Source organism: Hylobates moloch, unplaced genomic scaffold, assembly GCF_009828535.3.
Source record: "Hylobates moloch isolate HMO894 unplaced genomic scaffold, HMol_V3 SCAFFOLD_5, whole genome shotgun sequence".
Classification (NCBI taxonomy): Eukaryota; Metazoa; Chordata; class Mammalia; order Primates; family Hylobatidae; genus Hylobates; species Hylobates moloch.
In genome coordinates this window covers 47354910-47375364 of record NW_026652280.1, presented here as the reverse complement: position 1 = coordinate 47375364, position 20455 = coordinate 47354910, and the positions used below count along the sequence as shown (strand labels likewise).

The 20455-nt window shown below is 39.5% G+C and overlaps 1 protein-coding gene across 4 annotated transcripts in view; it reads right to left on the bottom strand.

Annotated features, from left to right (window-relative positions):
• Positions 1-20455, bottom strand: part of GAREM1 (GRB2 associated regulator of MAPK1 subtype 1) — a 214285-nt gene that overhangs the window by 9053 nt on the left and 184777 nt on the right. For all 4 annotated transcript variants that reach the window (XM_032152567.2, XM_032152568.2, XM_058438516.1 and 1 more), the window contains exon 4: positions 9755-10927. In XM_032152567.2, coding sequence (XP_032008458.1) covers positions 9755-10927 — 1173 coding nt within the window. The remainder of the gene's footprint in view (positions 1-9754; positions 10928-20455) is intronic.

The window sequence follows — 20455 nt, the reverse complement described above, 5'->3', positions numbered from 1 at the left end:
GAAAATACTAACTTTGAGCTCAGTGTCCTAATGATAGATAGAACCTGAAGTTATGGCGGCACTGAGATCCCAGATGAGAAGTGAAGAAGGCTGAACCCCCCAAGGGATGGACAGAAGAGAAGACAGGAGGGGAAAAACAGGTAACTACACTTTAGTACTCACAGAGCAGAATCATGCCTGAATGGCATCAAGGAAGCCAAGGGAGGGAGAGCTGCAGGGGAACAACAGTGCAAAGATGGAGAGATGTCAGGAAGTCAGGAAAGAGGCTGGAAGAAGTTCCCCTTATGTGACAGTTAGCAAGTCACTGGTGATCTTAGCAAATGAGGTGTGAGTCAAGTGAGGGGGCAGAGCCAGACTCCAGTGAGTCCAAGTTAGATAGGAGTTAAGAGTGGTGTTGGTGAGGGCAGACCACTCTTCTCAGGAATTGTCTGGAAAGGAAGGAGTGAGGCAGTTGTTACAAAAGCATACTGGTTTGAAGGAGGCATGCCTTTTAAAACAAAACTTCAAAGAAACTTGAAAAAATGTGCCTGGGTATGTATATGCATGCATGTAAGCTGGAGGTCAAGTGCACACTGATGCCTGGGACCCTGTGCTCACCTTTAATTTAAGAAGATAAAGGGGAGATCATTTTTTCCATTGCTCCCTGCCTCTGTCATGCCATCACTGGCCAAATAAAGCTAGAAAAATAAATTAATGGTAGCATATCATCTAACAGTGAAAGCAAAGATGAAACACACCTAATAGAACAAATGCTTTGGAAAGCTTCATGTTTCTAAGTGGAGGTGGTCAACAAAGTCAAGCGCAACTCCCATCTATGGTCCAAATCAAACACATCATAATATGGAACTATTTTCTTTACTTTCAGAATACTGCCCAGGGAGTTTAACGTCATTTCCTGAGTCCTGGAATAGACATTTAACCTTCTTTTCCCTTCTCCCCTTCTTACAGTTCTAACTCTTGCTTAGTTGGGAGGGAATTGAGTACAGGCCAAGGATCAGTAATTTGTCTCCTCTAAATTGCCACATGTTGAAAATAATGCATGAGAATTTGTTAACAGTAGGAAGCTCATCATTGCATGAGTGGAAAGCAGAGTTACATGTAGATCTCTGGAGGACAAAAATTGAGACATACATACAATTGGAGTGTTTTCTACATAGAATCTATGAAATAATTTCTTTCTCCTGTTACACCTCTTTCTCTGACACTTCCTAGGGGTTTATGAAACAGCATCGTCTAAGACTGGGGGCTTTTTGGTACAACAGCATTTCTTGGAAAGCCTTTGTTTTTCACAACTTGTGACTCCTCTGTTCTGTGGAGGAAACACAGCTTTCACATGCAGTCACTAACAGGACCAAAGAGCTTAAGAAAGGTAAAAGGACAGTTAACTAAGGCATGGTCTTAGCAGTTTTCAGATAGCCTTTTGGGAAAAAAAAATCAATTTCAGAGCAGTGGTGGCTGCTCAACTCTTACATACAAGACAATGGATCTAGGGACATCTGCTGACGGGGCCATGTATTTCCTGAGTTAACCTTCTAGAATCAACTGTCACATGCCTGGCAGGGGCGTGGGGGAGGGAGTATACCTCCTGTCTCAAAGATCATATTGCTTGGAACTGTGGACAATCAATAAAGACATTTTGGCATACTTAGGTGGTGTAAGGATCGTTTTGTTTCCGTATTGACAATGATTAAGAAAATACCTACACTGTAGGGGAGCTTGATTTAAAATGAGATTCACCTTTCTTATTCATTTTCTTCCCTAAAAAGCCAAATGCAGGACATCAGCAACCCAAAGAAAGGAGTTTTGTAACCATGCTTCCTTGAACTTTGTAACTTTGCCTTCACTGACTGCCCTCTGCCCTGTATTTTACATTTCTTCCCACACTCCCAGATAACAAAATCATTACAGCCGTAAGAAACCTTATTTATAAAGAGGCTTTTATACAAAGAGTTCATAACCCTGTCACATAACCATCAGTGGATATTTTCAGCCAAACAGAAATTAAAGTTTTATAATGACAAAGTACAACAAATGAACCTCTATTTGATTAATTACACAAGGGCAAATGTGATTTACAGTCAAAATCCTGATTCTTAGATGCATGAGCTTCTTTTTTACATTTTTATACATTGATAAGGACCTAAGACAGACCTTTCTCAGAAATGGTCTCCAATATTCCAGCCTCAGGCAAGGGAGGCCCAGGGGAAGGAGCAGGCAGCCACTCACTCAGTGGCAGGAGGGGCAAGTGGTTCTGAAAAGATGTACTTGTTTAAAACTTGGGGTGCTTTCATGGACTCAGAAAGTATATGCCATCGAGGAGTAGAATAAAGATCTTTCCTGAGCAAGGAGTATATGTGATAAATATACTTAAGTAGTATATAACCTTCCTATTAATGTGATTTTATACAAATGGTACATACCTAATTGTATAAGTTTGGAACAAGACTTATCCAACAGAACAGGGGTCCCCAACCTTTGGGATATGGACTGGTACTGGTCTGTGGCCTGACAGGAACCAGGCTGCACAGCAGGAGGCAAGCAACTGGCAAGTGAGCCAGTGAAGCTTCATCTGTATTTACAGCTGCTCCCCATCCCTCGGATTACTGCCCGAGCTCCACCTCCTGTGAGATCAGTGGCAGCATTAGATTCTCATAGGAGCACGAACCCTACTGTGAACTGCACATGTGAGGGATCTTTGCATGTTACTTATGAGAATCTAGGTTGCATGTTCCTTATGAGAATCTAATGCCTGATGATCTGTCACTGTCTCCCATCGCCCCCAGATGGGACCATCCAGTTGCAGGAAAACAAGCTTAGGACTCCCACTGATTCTACATTATGGTGAGTTGTATAATTATTTCATTATATATTACAATGTAATAATAATAGAAATAAAGTGCACAATAAATGCAATGCACTTGAGTCATCCCGAAACCACCCTCTCCCCCAATCCCCAGTCTGTGGAAAAATTGTCTTCCATGAAACTGGTCCCTGGTGCCAAAAAGAGGTTGGGGACTGTGGCAATAGAATATTATATCCTTATTATCATTTTCAATGGACACAGAAGAAGAAAAAAATAAATCTTGGCCTAGAAACTTTCATTTAAAAAGAACCTACATGAAACAGAAGGCAATTGGTTTCAAAGTTATCAAAACACAATAATAATTTAGTCCTTATTTCAATTAACAAATGGGAACTTAGGTATGGCTTGCTTACAAAGTACTCCTCAAAGCTTGTAATTAAAATTAATTAAATGTCAAATGCCCTAAGAAACCTCATTAACTAGTGGAATCCTGAGTATATCTTTTCGTAGAGCAGTTATTTTGAAAAGTAAATAATCACTAAGCTTAAATATTAATACATCAGATTTAAGAAAATCTGTCAATACCTTTTCTAATATTAATATTTTACAGACAGAAAAAGCCCAAAGACAAAATAAAATAAAAATGCAGAGTAGAATCAATTCTTAGCTACTTCTCACAGCTTATTATCAACAAACATATTTTATGGCACTTTTTTAACTTGGGTAGTCATGTGAGGCCCCTAATTCTGTAGGCTGGCCATATCCAAAATAATGAGATCTGGCAGCACCAGGAGCTGGCCTGGTCAAGCCCGAGGAAGGGAGTCAGTTATCCAAGGCCACTTCTCACCTTTGGTATTTCTGTGTAGGTTTGCCCGGGAATACCAGTTTCTTGACACTTGTTCACAGCCTTAGAGCCTCATGTGGCTTTTTCACAGGCACTCTAGTTCTTCAAAACCCCCGACTCTGCCACTAAAAGATTATGCTATTGGGATCCACAGGGTGCCAAGCATTTCTGGAGCTCTTTTTGGGGGCATATGATGATTACAAAGTTTGTGATGATTCCACTGTTAGGTAACTAAAACACAATACCTATCTCACCAAGTAGACGTTTTAAAAGTCAGATTAAAAGAATGTTTTGCTATTTTTAAAACCAATTATGTGTTTTTGTAATATCTCAGAAACCCAGCAGAATGAACTAGCACACCCACTTCTGGAATGGGAGGCTGACTGACCCCTGTGGTAGCTGGCTCTGCCCATCTGCTGTGGGGGTGGATATGTCTACTCCCACCCACCTTCTGACTCTTTGGAGGGAACTTATGTACCTGGAAAGTGTGACTTCTTCTCTCCATCCCTTAGTCAAGGAAAGACAGTGGGAAAAAACCTCTAAACAGTGACTGTCTACCTGACTCTAAACTGGAATCCATCCTATATTAAATTATTGCTACTTTTTAAATGTTTACCGAGTGCCAGGGAGAAGTGCCAAGTTCTTTGTACAGCACAAAAATGCAGTGAAGATGTTATTATCCCCACAGGAACTGACTCAGGGAGGTTAAATATTTTGTGCAAGGTATGAAGCTACAAAGTGGTAGCGTGAGGACTGAAATCGATGTGCAGCTCTCAGATGCAATGCTGCACGCCTCTAATTATCTATCACATAGTGAGTGTTCCGCCTGTCTGAGGCAGATTCAGATGACCCAAATGACTTCTCTATAGTTAAATCATTTTCAAGCACCTACTAGGCTAGGCCCATCAATCTGGCATTAAATTTACTCTTTAGGCCGGACGCGGTGGCTCACGCTTGTAATCCCAGCACTTCGGGAGGCCGAGGCGGGCGGATCACGAGGTCAGGAGATCGAGACCACGGTGAAACCCCGCCTCTACTAAAAATACAAAAAATTAGCCGGGCGTGGTGGTGGGTGCCTGTAGTCTTAGCTACTGGGAGAGGCTGAGGCAGGAGAATGGCGTGAACCCAGGAGGCGGAGCTTGCAGTGAGCCGAGATCGCGCCACTGCACTCCAGCCTGGGCGACAGAGCGAGACTCTGTCTCAAAAAAAAAAAAAAATTTACTCTTTAAGTCCCATTTTTCTCAAACACCAACAACACAGTGTGCTTCATTAAAGAAACTTTATGATGAACTTCTGGCCTTCTAACAATGAATGCATGCTACCAACCCATCTTAGTCCCTAAACTCTGTTTCTCATAAGCTGTGGGGCAACCCTGTCTATCACAAAGGTTCACAAATTCATTAACACTGCAGTAAAACTTTTTGAAACCAGTGGTTCACAAAAGAGCTCCTTTTATGATTTTCCTTTTACCAGGAATTGTTATAATATCAACCACTATCCAAGAGGGAATGTGTTTTTTCTGTTCTTAAAGACAGATGGAGGCCGGGCACGGTGGCTCATGCCTGTAATCCCAGCACTTTGGGAGGCTGAGGCGGGTAGACCATGAGGTCAGGAGATCAAGACCATCCTGGCCAACATGGTGAAACCTCGTCTCTACTAAAATAAAAAAAAAAAAAAAATTAGCCAGGTGTGGTGGTGTGAGCCTGTAGTCCCAGCTCATTGGGAGGCTGAGGCAGGAGAATCGCTTGAACCCAGGAGGTGGAGGTTGCAGTGAGCTGAGATCGCACCACTGCACTCCGGCCTGGTGACAGAGTTAGACTCCGTCTGAAAAAAAAAAAGAAGACAGATGGAGAACACTGATCACTGGGTGCTGGGGTCCCCAGATAGGACACTGCCACACAAATGATTTTAGAAGAGCTGTGAACCTGCAGGGTTTTTGTTTGTTTTTCTGAGACTGACTCTTGCTCTGTCACCCAGGCGGGAGTGTAGTGGCACGATTTCAGCTCACTGTTGGCTAGGCTGGTCTTGAACTCCTGAGCTCAACTGATCTGCCCACCTCAGCTTCCCAAAGTGCTGGGATTACAGGTGTGAGCCACCGTGCCAGGCTGACCCTGCAGTTTTGATAACCATTTGTAACTCATTGCATAGACGAGAACAGACTGGAAGTCAAATGCTCTATTTATAGAATCTTGTGCAATATAAAGTCTTCCCAGCATTGCTCTCCAAAATGGCATTTTCTAAAGAGGGGGAAAAGAAGATTGCTCTTGAAGATTGCCTTTTGTAGAGTACATCTAGGTAAATATTTTACATATCAGCCAATAACCAGAAAATCTAACTGATGAATAGAGGCCTGCAATGTTATAAAATAGAGGATGTGTTTAGAATAAACATATGGCTCAATAAGGATAATCCACTTGAGGGACTGTCAGGTCACTCTGATCTGGGGGCAACTTGCAAAATTTTAAAAAGGGAAAATGCCAGACTGGGCATGCTCCCTCAGTTGGGCTCAGCTGCAACAGTTCTAGGGGTTGCATCTTATCTATTCCTTGAACCAGGAACTGTTTACTTTTCCCTGGGACATCCCCGTTAGGAAGAGAACGGCCTCTCATATTCCAGAGAGGTTAGTGTCAGTGTTTTGTTTAAAAAATTATTAAACATGGCTGGGCGCAGTGGCTCATTTCTGTAACTCCAGCACTTTGGGAGGCAGAGGTGGGTGGGTCACTGGAGGTCAGGAGCTCAAGACCAGCCTGGCCAACGTGGTGAAACCCCATCTCTACTAAAAATACAAAAAAATTAGCTAGGTGTGGTGGCGCATGCCTGTAATCCCAGCTTCTCAGGAGACTGAGGCACGAGAATCGCTTGAACCCGGGAGACGGAGGTTGCAGTGAGCCAAGATCGTGCATTGCACTCCTGCTTGGGCAACAGAGCAAGACTCTGTCTCAAAACAAAAACAAAAACAAAAACAAAAAAAAGCATAAAAAATTATTAAACAATCTTTACAAAGATATAAGAGGACTAGAGCATACAATTCTAGAGCATCATATACAAAGATACAAGAGGACTAGAGCATCAAATACAAGTTAATATACAAGGTATACTAACAAAATATATGGACAAGATTAAACAGATGACTCTGCCCCCAAGGATTTTCTGTTTGGCTCACGATGTAGTTTCCCTGTTTAAGATACAAACAGAAAAGGGCTGACAAGCAGAGTCTGGAGGATGCCAGAGCTGCAGCACAACTCGGGAGGAAGATACCTTTCTTTGACTGCCCTGGCACCTTCTATTCCTAAGGACCTGGTGAGAGTTGTCACCTTCGCAGCTAATATCTAGCTAGTGAACTTTCAAGGGAAGCCAACATCTTTAATTACTGGGTAGGATAGTTGGCTGGACACATGGCACATCTCTCTCCCAAGACTTACTCCACCGGAACTATCCAAAGAACTTTTACTTAATGCTGTGGGAGCACTTAAATTTATGCCCCATTAAAGTTCCCTTTTGAAAATTACAAGCTGAAGCCACATCTAACAACTATGATGTTCTCTGGATCCCACGCACATCCTAAAAATGGAAAATTCATTTCATGGTCACAGAACCAATAAAAAACATGACTTCATTTGAAATGCCTAAATTTTTTTAAAAACCCAAATTAAATGATTTCAGGTGTTTATAAAAAATCCTTAGGTTTATAGCAATCTACAAACACTGGACATGCTCTGAAAAGATTCTCTTATGTCATAAGAAATTACAGCTTAGACTGGAGGCCAAATTTTTTTTTCTTCTGTGAGATTTGCTTTTAGTTTCAAATTTAGCATTTCTTTTTCAGTACCAAGGGCAAAGTTGGACCTCTTAATATTTATGTTCTTACTCATCTTTCATTAGCCACAGAAAAAACAAGTGATGCTAGTTTCCCACCTCTAGACTTGGTTACATAAATGACCCTGGGTGTGACCATCTCAGATGAGTCTGTAAGTCAATCAGCAGACATGAGTCCCCACTGTGTGCCAGGTAGGATCTAAGTTCAACAGGAAAAGCTCATGCAGTCATGTTTCTATTGAAGGTCAGAGCCCCAACCTTCAAGCAACATGAAATACATAGCTGAATTAAGACATCCCTCAAGTTCCAGGAGTACTTGTTTGGAGGGGTGCCCCCTTACTTTTTACCCGGCTTTTGATGAACATTCTTAGGGAATCGCTGACATAAACACAAGGGTCAAGGACCCCGGCTCCACCATTAAGTTCCCCAAATAGTCCACGATATTTAGTGAATACAGAGATCTCTGGCTTGTGCCTGATGGTCCCCAGAGGATCCTGTAAGGAGCAAGGGCAAGTCCAGACCTGTAGCTGCTGGGGAGCTCTCAAGCCCTGCAACAAAGGGCCAGAGGTGGGTCCTCTCTCAGGAAAGCTTTGCAGCAATGAGGGCTCTTTATGGACAGCTAAGCATGGAGCCTGGTACAAACTGCTGCCTGACACCCAGGGCTGTCCATGCCCTGGCACCAGCCTTTCAGCTACCACTGCCCTTCCTGCACCATATCCAGCCCTATTCAATTGCCCCACAGAACCCCTTGTCTTCCCTCTTACATGCTTAAAGCTGCCCCAGCTTCCAGCTCGTTGCTCATGCTGCTCTGTCCGGAATGTCCTTTTTCTCATCTCTCTACTCTTCCAATTCAGGTACATTTTCTAAACGCATTTAAAATGTCATAATCTCCATGGAGGCTCCTCTCATTCATCCCGCGACTAGAAGTTTCTCTGTCTCTTCTGAATTCTCCACACATTATCTGTCTCTCGTTTTCCTATTGTTTATCACCTTTTAACTTGTATAACAGTCATTGCTTTTCATCTGCTACCTTCCCTGTAAAACTGAGAAGTACAAGGGGCTAGAGTCCAGGTTTTCTTGATGACTGTATTTCTAGCATCTAGCCTAGTAATTCCATAGTTTTTAAAAACCTGGTTCTGCACAGCCCCAGGGTTCCAGAAAGGTGTCCTAAGATCACCTGGTAGGGGCAGAGAGTTGTTAGGGACCCAAGGAAGACCCCTTCCCCACAATCTGTGCTTTGGTCAGGTAGGTTTTGATTTGAACTCTTCTATATACTGGGATCCATGTAATTCTTTTAAAAAGGATTCTTTTAGGGACAGAAAAAAGAAAGCCACTGTAATAGATATTGTCAAATAAATTAATAGAATTACACTTAATACCTCTAGCCCTTTCTCCCTCGGGGATAACGAAATTCAGTGATCAAAAATGAGTAGCAAAGGTTCAGAGTGGCTGCCAATTGAAGAACATGGTCAAAGTAGAGGGCCCTTTCTCTTGTTCTAAACAGAACTGTACCAAAAGTTTAGTTTTACATTAAAATCAAGCTCTGAATGAGTTATGTTTAAGGTGTTAAATAGAACTATCCTGGCACCTGGTTCTGGAGTGTGTGTGTGTGTATGTACATATATACATTAGCACATCCACTATGCTTTGATCTCAACGTAACTTCAGGGATATAGGAAAGAGTTATAAGTGAGGCTGCTGCCTCTTGATTTTCCTCTGCTTCCCCTCCCACCACCAAATAAATTTCCTCCTCCTTCAGTCTTCCCCATCACAGTAAATGACACTAATATCCATTCTGTTGCCCAGGCTAAAAATCCAGGCGTTTTCTTTGATTGTTCTCTTTCCTTCATGCCTGACATCCAACTCACAAGTAAATATTGTTGGGTTTACCTATGAAACAGTCTGAAGCAGCCGTCTCTCTCTGCCAGCCACTACCAGCTGCCACGGTTTAGGGCCTCACCACCTCGCACCTACCTTAATGCAGTCGCCTCTTCTCTGCCTCCCACCTTCTACTCTCTCCTCCCTATAATCCATTCTCCAGGCAGCAGTAAAAGTCATGTTTAAAACTCTCCTGTTAAAAACTCTCCAAGAGGTTCTCATCAGACATAGAGTAAAACTCTAATTCCTAACTAGTCAAAATAATCAAGCTAGCATGTGTATCTCACTCCAAACTAAACAAATTTGCTCATTCTGATAATCTTCAGTTGGGGAGTTTTAAGAAATAAATTAGTGGATGACTGAGCAGAGAGACAGAAAGACTGGCACCGCATTCAAAAACAGAAATGACTTACGGCTTCAGATTTGGGAGGCACTGGAGGTGGAGGTAGGGCAGTATCTGAAGACTTCATTGCTGCTCCCAGAGTCCCAGGGATGGGAAGAGGAGAAGTCGCACATTTGGATCGGACAGAACCTCTAAACTGATCACATCTGCTCTTCTCGCTCAGAGAGCGAGTGAGAGGCTGATGGCTGGGCTTGCCTTCCTCCAGCCACAGCTCTTCGTAGGGAAGTTCTGACTTTCCCGGGATGCCTGCTGATTCTTCACTAGCTTCTGGGAAAAGGTAGTCACTCCCACTATCTCCAGAGTCCTGATAGGGCAGGATGTCATGAGGAAAGGGAGCCCAATCTCCCCCCAGGTCCCTGCAACCATGAAGGTTCACCTCGCTGTTGCCATGGAGATTGTTGCCATACACACAGACCGAGAGTCGGTGGAAGGACTGGGTGAGCTCATCGCGGGCGTAGCTGAGTGAGTTGGGCACGTGGTTGTGGCCAGAGCACCGGCTCTTCTTGGGGCTCTTGCAGTCCTCATTCCAGTCGGTTTTCACATCACGGACAGCCCGTGAATACTCATCAATGTCGAACTGTTCTTGGCAGACACCTAGCCAGTGATGGACCAGGGTTTCGGGCCAGCCCTCTCCCTTCATCAGGTGTTCTGGGAGGCTGAACTTGGGGACAGTCAAGTGCAAAGGAAAGTGCATGGGGAGGATCTTGTTGTTCCGCAGCACGCAGCAAACCACCACCGTCTTGGTCTGGATGTTCACAAACTTATAGCGGTGCCCCTCACGGATGAAGTGGAGGTCGTATGGGTTTCTCGGTGGAGGGCTTGGCACAGTCACATTCACAGGAAGCCTGGTTTTCTCCACAATGTTGCGGATGGTGTGTTCGCCCTCTTGCATCTGAAGTTCCAGGGGACTTCGGGTGCTAAATCTGCCCTTGCACTGGAATGGAAGGCTAATGCTTTCGTTGGTCCGGTGATTCATACAAATGAGGCATGGCATTTTGCCTTTTCCCAGCTTGCTGATGGAATTGAGCTTCCCAATCTTTTTGAAGATTGTGTTGAGTCGTGACTTTTCCTTGAATGTCTTGGCATAAAGGATTTCTGCCTGCCCCATTAGAGTGAGTTCATCCCCAGTACACAGGGTGATGTTGTAAACTTCAGTGTCTTCATTGCATTCACCTGAAGCAACCTACAATATAATAAATCACATTTTAGGTTCATTTCCTTTGATCTATTCACACAAAGAACCTCCTATTAAGACACACACAAATACGCACATAGAAGAAAATGCTGTGCTTTTCTTTAATACTAAATTTAGACACCTCATTTCTTTTATTATACTTATGTGATTAACAATAACTACTATTTGTTCAAGATGATATTAGTTTAGAATCTTATAAACAGCTCTTTTCTCTATATATGCAGAGTAGTCTATCATATGGATACTAACAGGGACATTGTCATTTTTTCTTTTTCAAAATGTTTTCATGAATGCTGATGTAGAAAATTCCTTGTTTTTTATTATTTAAATTTAAATTTTTTACTTTTTAAAATTCCATTAAATTTTTAAAATTTGAAATTTTAAAAGAAACTTAAAATGAGAAAAAGAACTTAAAAATGTGGTATTTCTCAATTTTTTAAAAAAATTACACATCCATTATTTAATTGGAAATATTAAAAAATACAATTATAAAAATGAAGAACTTCTATACTATCTTATCACTAAAGATAATCTGTCAAATATAAATAGAAAAAAGAAACAGAATTGATCCATCTATCTCAGAGATAAAATAGATACATATATACACAATTCTGTTACCTGAGTTTCTAACTGTATCCATTTCCCCCGGGCACATACTTCATCAATAGTAATACTAACCTAATGTATTCCATTTTGTATGAATGTGCATTATTTGACTAGTTCCTTACTGTAAAATAAAAATATAGATGGATTTTTCCAATGTCTAGTAATTATAAATAGTACTGCAATGAACTTTTTTACAGCTCAATTATTTCCTTAGGATTGAGGACTAGAAAAACTGCAGGGACAAAAGCTATGCATATATTTGTTTTTTTGTTTTGTTTTGTTTTTGAAGACAGGATCTTGCTGCCCAGGCTGGAGTGCAGTGGCATGATCACAGCTCACTGCAGCCTTGACCTCCCAAGCTTAAGGAATCCTCCCACCTCACCCTCCCGAGTAGCTGAGACTACAGGTGTGAGCCACCACACCTGGCTAATATGCATATATTTGAAAGGTCTAATATGCACTGCCCACCGTGTTTTCATCAACGTTATACTTATTTATACTTGTATCACTTTATGAAATTATGTCTCCCTACACTCACACTGAAGTTTATTTCATGTTTAGCAGTATGAGAGGTAAAGCATGCATGCTGAATTTATTTTAAATATATTTATTGGTATATTCATTTTTCAGTATTTATTTAATTATTTAGATCTCTTACTGATTACTTTTTATGTACATGAAAATGTCATTTGTGCTATGTATTTTTCCATTTGTTGTTTGAATTGCAATTTTATAGCTTAACTATTAAAGTTGTTTTTTTTTTAAATGTAGTCAATATTTTCAAAATTTTCCTTTGTGATTTCATTCTTGGGTGCTACGCTTCTAGCTGAGATGATATAGATTCATGATTCTGAACCAGGGGTGACTGTACCCACTAGGGGGCAATGTTTGGAGACAGCTTTGATTGCCATGACTGGGGAAGCTGCTGTTTGCATCTAGTGGGTAGAGGCCAGGGAAGCTGCTCAATATGCTATAATGCCCAGGACAGCTCCCCACAGCGAAGAATTAGCCAGTGCAAAAATTTCAGTGGTGCTGAGGTTGAGAAACGCTGGTATAACTACCAGTGTTTTCTTTTAATACTTTGCTATGTATCTCTACTTTTTTTTTTTTTTTTGAATCCTAACCACTAGCCCAACAGGGAATGTAACTCTATTTACTCTGGTGGCTTATTTAAGGTAGATTTGTGTGTGTCTGTGTGTGTGTGTGTGTCTCTGTGTGTGTAAGTTAACTGAGTGTTGTGTACACTTCCTAAAGAGCCATCCCTTTCAACACTAATTTGCAGTGTCACTTTTACTGTATGCTAATATTATATACTTTTATATCATAAATTAAAAATATATAAAGTATTATAAACTGGGTTCATAAAATACATACATTCAAAAATATACCTATATTTGCATTTATTTTGGGGCCATTAATCTTAGCGACCTTTCTATTTTCCCACTGTAACTACAATGTTTTTAATTTGTGTCTTCATCTTATATTTTCAGATCTGATAACAAAAGCCCTGACTTGTGTTTATTCTGACTCAAAAAGTATGTAGATGGCAGAAAACAAGAGAAATAAAGTCAAAAGTCAAATGACAGACTGAAAATATTTGCAAAACATATCACAGATAAAGAGCTAATATCTCTAATATACGAGCAGCTTTTTAAAAGTAAGGACCTGAGACCATCCTGGCTAACACGGTGAAACCTGTCTCTATTAAAAACACACAAAAATTAGCTGGGCATGGTGGCACATGACTGTAGTCCCAGCTACTTAGGAGGCTGAGGCAGGAGAATCGCTTGAACCCAGGAGGCAGAGGTTGCAGTGAGCCAAGATTGTGCCCCTGCATCGCAGCCTGGGTGACACAGCGAGACTGTCTGGGAAAAAAAAAAAAAAAAGAAAGAAAAATAGGCAAAATATATGAAAAATCAATTAACTAACATAACAAGATGTACAATGGCTTTCAAACATGCGAAAAGATGTTCAACTTCTCTCCTCATAAGAGAAATGCCAATTAAAATTATACTAAGATACCATTTCTTACCTAACACATTGATTAAAAATTCAGAAGCTTGACATCACACTCAGTTGGTAAGGCTATGGGGTAAAAAGCATCCTTGTCCATAGCTGGTGAGAATACAGCATGATACAACCCATGTGGTGGGGAATTTGGCAATATCAAGTCAAATGACATATGCATTTATCCCTCCATCCAGCAATCCTACATCTAGGAATTTACCCTGAAGACATTCCTCCAACAATATGAAAGTACACATGTATAAGGTCACTCACTGCAGCATTATTTGCCTTTGCAAAATATTGGAACTCATCTAAATGCTTAAATATAGGAGGCTGACTGAATAAACTACGGTACACACACTTCCTGGTACTATGCAAAAGACAATGAGAATAATGAATCCAAGGAATGGATATGAAATGACTTTCAAGATTATTAAATAAAAAAAAGCAAAGTGCAAAAAAAGTTAATACAGTATACTTTTTTTTGTTTAAGAAGAAAGGAAAAATTAGTATATACATTTTCTGTTTATTTTTGTTAACAACAAAAAAAAAAAAACCAAAAACATGCACAAGGAACAGAAAACAATGAAACTGGTTACTTACTGGAGCTAGGGACAAGGGAGGAAATGATACCTCTCTGAGTATACCTTGCCACAGAGTTTTGACTTCAAGGATGTACACTAATGTGCTACATATTTTAAAAATTAGGTCAACAAGAATTTTTTTTTATTATAAGTTCTGGGATATGTGTGCAGAACGTTCAGGTTTGTTATGTAGGTATACAAGTGCCATGGTGGCTTGCAGTACCCATCAAACCATCATCTACATTAGGTATTTCTCCTAATGCTATCTTTTCTCCCTTAGCCCCCCACCCTGCAACAGGCCCCAGTGTGTGATATTCCCCCTGTGTCCATGTGATCTCATTGTTAACTCCCACTTATGAGTGAGAACATGTGGTCTTTGGTTTTCTGTTCCTGTGTTAATTTGCTGAGAATGATGGTTTCCAGCTTCATCCATGTCTCTGCAAAGGACATGAACTCATCCTTTTTTTTGGCTGCATAGTATTCCATGGTGTATATGTGCCACATTTTCTTTATCCAGTCTATCATTGATGGGCATTTGAGTTGGCTCCAAATCTTTGCTATTGTGAACAGTGCTGCAATAAATATACATGTGCATCTGTCTTTATAGTAGAATGATTTATAATCCTTTGGGTATATACCCAGTAATGAGATTGTTGGGTCAAATGGTATTTCTGGTTCTAGATCCTTGAGGAATCACCACACTGTCTTCCACAATGGTTGAACTAATTTACACTCCCATCAACAGTGTAAAAGTATTCTTATTTCTCCACATCCTTTCCAGCATCTGTTGTTTCCTGACTTTTAAATGACTGCCATTCTAACTGGCATTTATGGTATCTCATTGTGGTTTTGATTTGCATTTCTCTAATGACCAGTGATGATGAGCTTTTTTTTCATGTTTGTTGGCTGCATAAATGTCTTCTTTTGAGAAGTGTTTGTTCATATCCTTCACCCACTTTTTGATGGGTTGTTTTTTTCTTGTAAATTTAAGTTATTTTAAAACTGAATGCAAATGGAAACAAATGCAAAATCCAACTGTTTTTTAAATCAACAAAATAACCACTCTGGGGAAAGAGAAAATCCAAGTAGCTTTGGAATGCTGTCTGATATGGTTGGGCTGTGACCCCAACCAAATCTCACCTGGAATTGTAATAATCCCCACTTGTCAAGGACGGGACGAGGTGAAGATAATTGAATCATAGTGATGGTTTCCCCCAAGCTGTTCTCATGATAGTGAGTTCTCACGAGATACCATGGTTTTATAAGGGGCTTCCCACATTGCTGGGCACTCATTCTCTCTCCTGTCACCCTGTGAAGAGGTGCCTTTCTCCATGAGTGCAAGTTTCCGGAGGCCTCCCCAGCCATGCAGAACTGTGAGTCAATTAAATCTGTTTCCTTTATAAATTACCCAATCTTGAGCAGTTCTTTATAGGAGTGTGAGAACGGACTAATACACTTTGACCATATAATGCCAGTAGGGAAAAAAAGACCAATAAATATTCTGATCCTTTTAGTAGATTTGTTTTTCATAGGGATATGGGTAGGGCAACTCTGAGTCAAATTTATGTTTATTGTAAGATTGAATGAATGGGTAAATATATTGATGTCTTGCGAGTTACAGACATTGCATTTTGGAAGGAGAGACAGAAACATGGAATGAAGAAGAGCAGGAAAGGCAAGACAGAACTCCTTGGGGTTTGGATTGAAATTAGAGGTATCCGTACTAACTCACACTTTTCAGCAGTTATACACACAGACACACACAGACACACAGACACACACACACACACACGTATATCTTAGTTTTTTTCCTTTCCAAGCAACCAGAAACCGCCCAAATCATTCCCCACTAAAGGGAACCAGGGCTCCCTGGAGAAATGATGAATTCCAAGGGTAGGGCTGAAATGGTACAAGGTGTGCTGGGAACATTTTGTCGTGCCAGAAAGTAAGGTGCTCATAAGATGATGGAAACATGCCAAAAAGACACAGGAACCAGCCTAAATGAGCTCCTACTGCTAAAATCTGGGACAATTTGAGCATCACAATAAAGACCACGATGAATTATAATCTATTGAATAAAACAGGAACACCTAAGTCCATGCTGATAGCAAAAAGATGACACATAAGAAAGACCGGAAAATCATAATTTTGCAACTTATTATTTACTTTATTATTTATTACTATTATACTTTATACTATTATAACTTTAGTAAAGATCGTTTTATATAAGAATCATCAATAGATGCCAAATTTATAGGAGTTTGATTAAGGAGGTGATTAAGGAGGTTATATGCATGGTCTTAGTGTCTTTTCCCAGAATGCTTATTCACTGCAAGAGGAAAAAAGTAACTATATAGTGGAGAATATACCTTGGACAGTACCTTGACCAGGTTATCAAATTTAGTATCACCAAAGAGAGGCATACTGACATCCTCTACCTCTGAATGTGACTTCCTGAGAAGTTCATGACCTCGCTTATGTACCATTCTAGCCACAACTACTATGGAAATCTCATCATGAGGAAATATCAGACAAACCCAAACTGAGAAATATTCTATAAAATACCTCGTGTATATTCTTAACAAAATTTCCATGCCAGAAAAGACAAAGAAAGGCTGAATAATTGTTCCAGATTAAAATGAAATAAATAATTGTTCCAGGGAGTGAGAAGTTTTTCCGTGCTGTGTAGGGGCTAACAATGGACACCCAGAAGGACGTTCAACCTCCAAAGCAGCAACCAATGATATATATCTGTGGAGAGTGTCACACAGAAAATGAAATAAAATCTAGGGATCCAATCAGATGCAGAGAATGTGGATACAGAATAATGAACAAGAAAAGGACTAAAAGATTGGTCATTTTTGATGCTCGACGAATGCTGGGAATTCAGAGGAATGTCTTCACTTATACTTGGATTTGCTCTCTTCACATTTCTGATTGTTGTATAGCTTTCGATTTTGCTTACAGTAGTTCCCCTTATCTTCGGGGGATACATTCCAAGGCCCCCAGTGAACTCCTGAAACCTCAAATAGTACCAAACCTTTATACACTGTTTTTTTAATATATATACCTATGATAAAGTATAATGTATAAATTAAGCATAGCAAGAGATTAATAATAATGTAATAGAACAATGATAACATACTGTAATAAAAGTTACGTGAATGTGGTTGGTCTCTCTTGCTTTCAAAATATCTTCCTGTACAGTACTCACCTATTTTAGAATGTGGTTGACTACAGGTAACTGAAACCACAGAAAGGGAAACTTTGGATGAGGGGGGCACTACTGTACTTAGGAATACAACTATATACATATGATTTTATTTTTAAGAGCATATTATATTTGGGTATCTACTAATATTTTGTATAAATCAATTTTTTGTTTCATTACATGACTTTTTGTTTTATTGTATATGTAATCTGACACACAATAAAGGGTAAAGTTGCTTCCCCAAACCACACTTTAAAGCAAAACCTAGAATCATCTGCAGTCCTTGTTAAAGATGCAGGTTTCTAGAACACTCCAAAGCTCTGATTAAATAAATTTATTGCAAACCACTAAAAAAAAAAAAAAAAAAAAAAAATTGTTCCACATTAACATGAAATAAAGAGAAGTGAAAAGTAAATGCAATAAAGTACACTTTTGGGACATCTGGCCAATTTGGAATCGGGACTATAAATAAATGTATTGTTATCACTGCTAATGTTCCTGAATATACTGTGTTTACATAAGAGAAAACTCTTATTCTTAGGAAATATACACTGATGTATTAAGGGGTAAGGGACATAATGCATTCAATTCACCCTCACATGATTCAGAAAAAGATAAGTTATATTATGCATATATGTATGTGTATATGTATATATGTATGTGTATATTTCCGGGGAAATGGGTAAAACAAATGTGCTAAAATGGCAAAAGTTGGTGAATCTGGCTAAAGTGATAGGGTGTCCTCATTATTATTCTTGCAACAATTCTTTAGAACTGAAATAATTTAAAAATGAAAGGTTGAAAAATTTGCCTTTTCCAGATAAACTTTAGAATCATTTTGTCTATGGTCTGTAATAATAACTTTATTGTAGTACATTAAATCTACATGGTGTTTTGGCAAGAAGTGACATCATTGTAACAGCATTTCTAAAGAGGCACATAATTCTCATCATTTATTCAGATCTTTTATTTCCCTTATTAGTATTTAATTCTGCCTTCATTATCAATCCCTGGACACTGCTGTTGAGTCATAGTTGTTGAATATGTTTTATTGCTATTTTGCATGTCCAGTGTCTTACTGTAAGAGTTTTTTTCAGTTAATTCTCTTGGGATTAGGTGATTATATCTTACACAAATGATGAAAAATGTATCTTTATCCTTTCAATTTTCATCACTTCTCTCTCATAACAGAGTGGTGGTGGTGACAGGGAGCATTTTAGTGTTTCAGATTTTAATGAGAATATTGTCAGTGTTTTAATATAAAAATATGAGAAATCTGTTTGAGATCTTTTTATCATGTAAGTAATGTCTTTCCAATTCTAGTTTTCTAAAAGTTTCTACAAATAAAATTTTTAAAAGTTTTAATAAAACGTTGATTCTATATCCAATTAAGATGGTCACATGTTTATTTTTTGTTGTTGTTTTGTTTTTGAGATGGAGTCTTGCTCTGTCACACAGGCTGGAGTGCAGTGGCATGATCTCAGCTCACTGCAACCTCTGCCTCCCGGGTTCAAGCGATTCTACTGCCTCAGCCTCCTGAGTAGCTGGGATTACAGGAGTGAGCCACGTGCCTGGCCCATATGTTCATTTTTCACTTCTCTAATACACTGATTATATATTATAATAGATTCCCAAATATTAAAATAATTCTACATGCTTGAAATAATCTCTACGTGATCATGGTACACTTAAGACAATATTGTATAATTCTCTGATAGTACTTGATCTATGATGTGGGCATCTTTGTCACAGATGAGACTGGCCTACAGTTTTATTATGTATGTTTTATCAGGTTTTGGTATCAGGCTTACATTAAACCTAAGCTTGAACTTTTTTCTCTCATATTAATAAAAATGTCTGGGTAAAGTAACTGACAGTGTTCATACCACATACTGAGTGGCGATCATCAATATGTGTTTAGAAAACTAGGAAGAGGAACATTTGCAAATAATTTCTTACCTTCTAGGTCATCTCTGTATAATTTTAATCTTTGGAACAAGTAATTTGTCAATCAACATTAGTACTATAAAAAACAAACAGCTTTGTTGTTTCCATAGTGAAGTGAATTTCTCCGTAGGAGACATTGTTTAAGTACAGAAATGACAGCACAATATTGTTTTACTGGGAATATATGCTGCCAAGGCTTAAAGTCCATTTTGGATAATTCAGGTAAGTATTGCTATTATTTTTTAACAAGATCTCAACCTAACTGTGTTTACTTTCAGTACTTCAGTATTCATCTGGTTCTAACATAGATGCTAGGCATCTAAATTCAAGCCTAGGAATTTAAATAAATTTTAGCTTTTTTTTTTTTCTTTTTTTTTTTGAGATGGAGTCTCACTCTGTCGCCCAGGCTGGAGTGCAATGGTGTGATCTTGGCTCACTGCAACCTCCTCCTCCTAGGTTCATGTGATTCTCCTGCCTCTGCCTCCCAAGCAGCTGGGACTACAGGCACGTGCCACCATGCTCAGCTAATTTTTGTATTTTTAGTAGAGACGGGGTTTCACCATATTGGCCAGGGTGGTCTTGAACTCCTGACCTTGTGATCCACCTGCCTCAGCCTCCCAGAGGGCTGGGATTACAGGCGTGAGCCACTGTGCCCAGGCAGCTTTTTATTTGGAATAATTTCAGATTTGCAGAAAAGTTACAAAGGCAGTACAGAAAGTTCCTGTATACTCTTTACCTAGCTTCTGTTAACATCTTATGTGACCATGGCATGTTTATCAAAACTAAGAAATTCACACTAGTACAATACTGTTACATAAAGTACAAGTTTTATTTGGATTTCACCAGTTTTTTCCCATGAGTGTCATTCTGATATCCCAGGATCAAGCCAGGATACCACATTGCCTCTGGTCCTCTGATCTGTGCATTTCTTGGCCTTGTTTCTAAGGCTTCAACAGTTTTGAAGAATATAGCTTAGGGTTTTTGTTTGTTTAGAGCTAATCCATCATTTATAAATGACAGTGCTTGACACATACAAGGACTTTCTTTTTCCATAGGACCTGTAGTTTCAAGTTTTCAGTTATTATTATTATTTTTTCTCAGCAGTTTTTTTTTTTTTTTTTTTTAAGAGACTGGGTCTTGCTATGCTGCTCAAGCTGTACT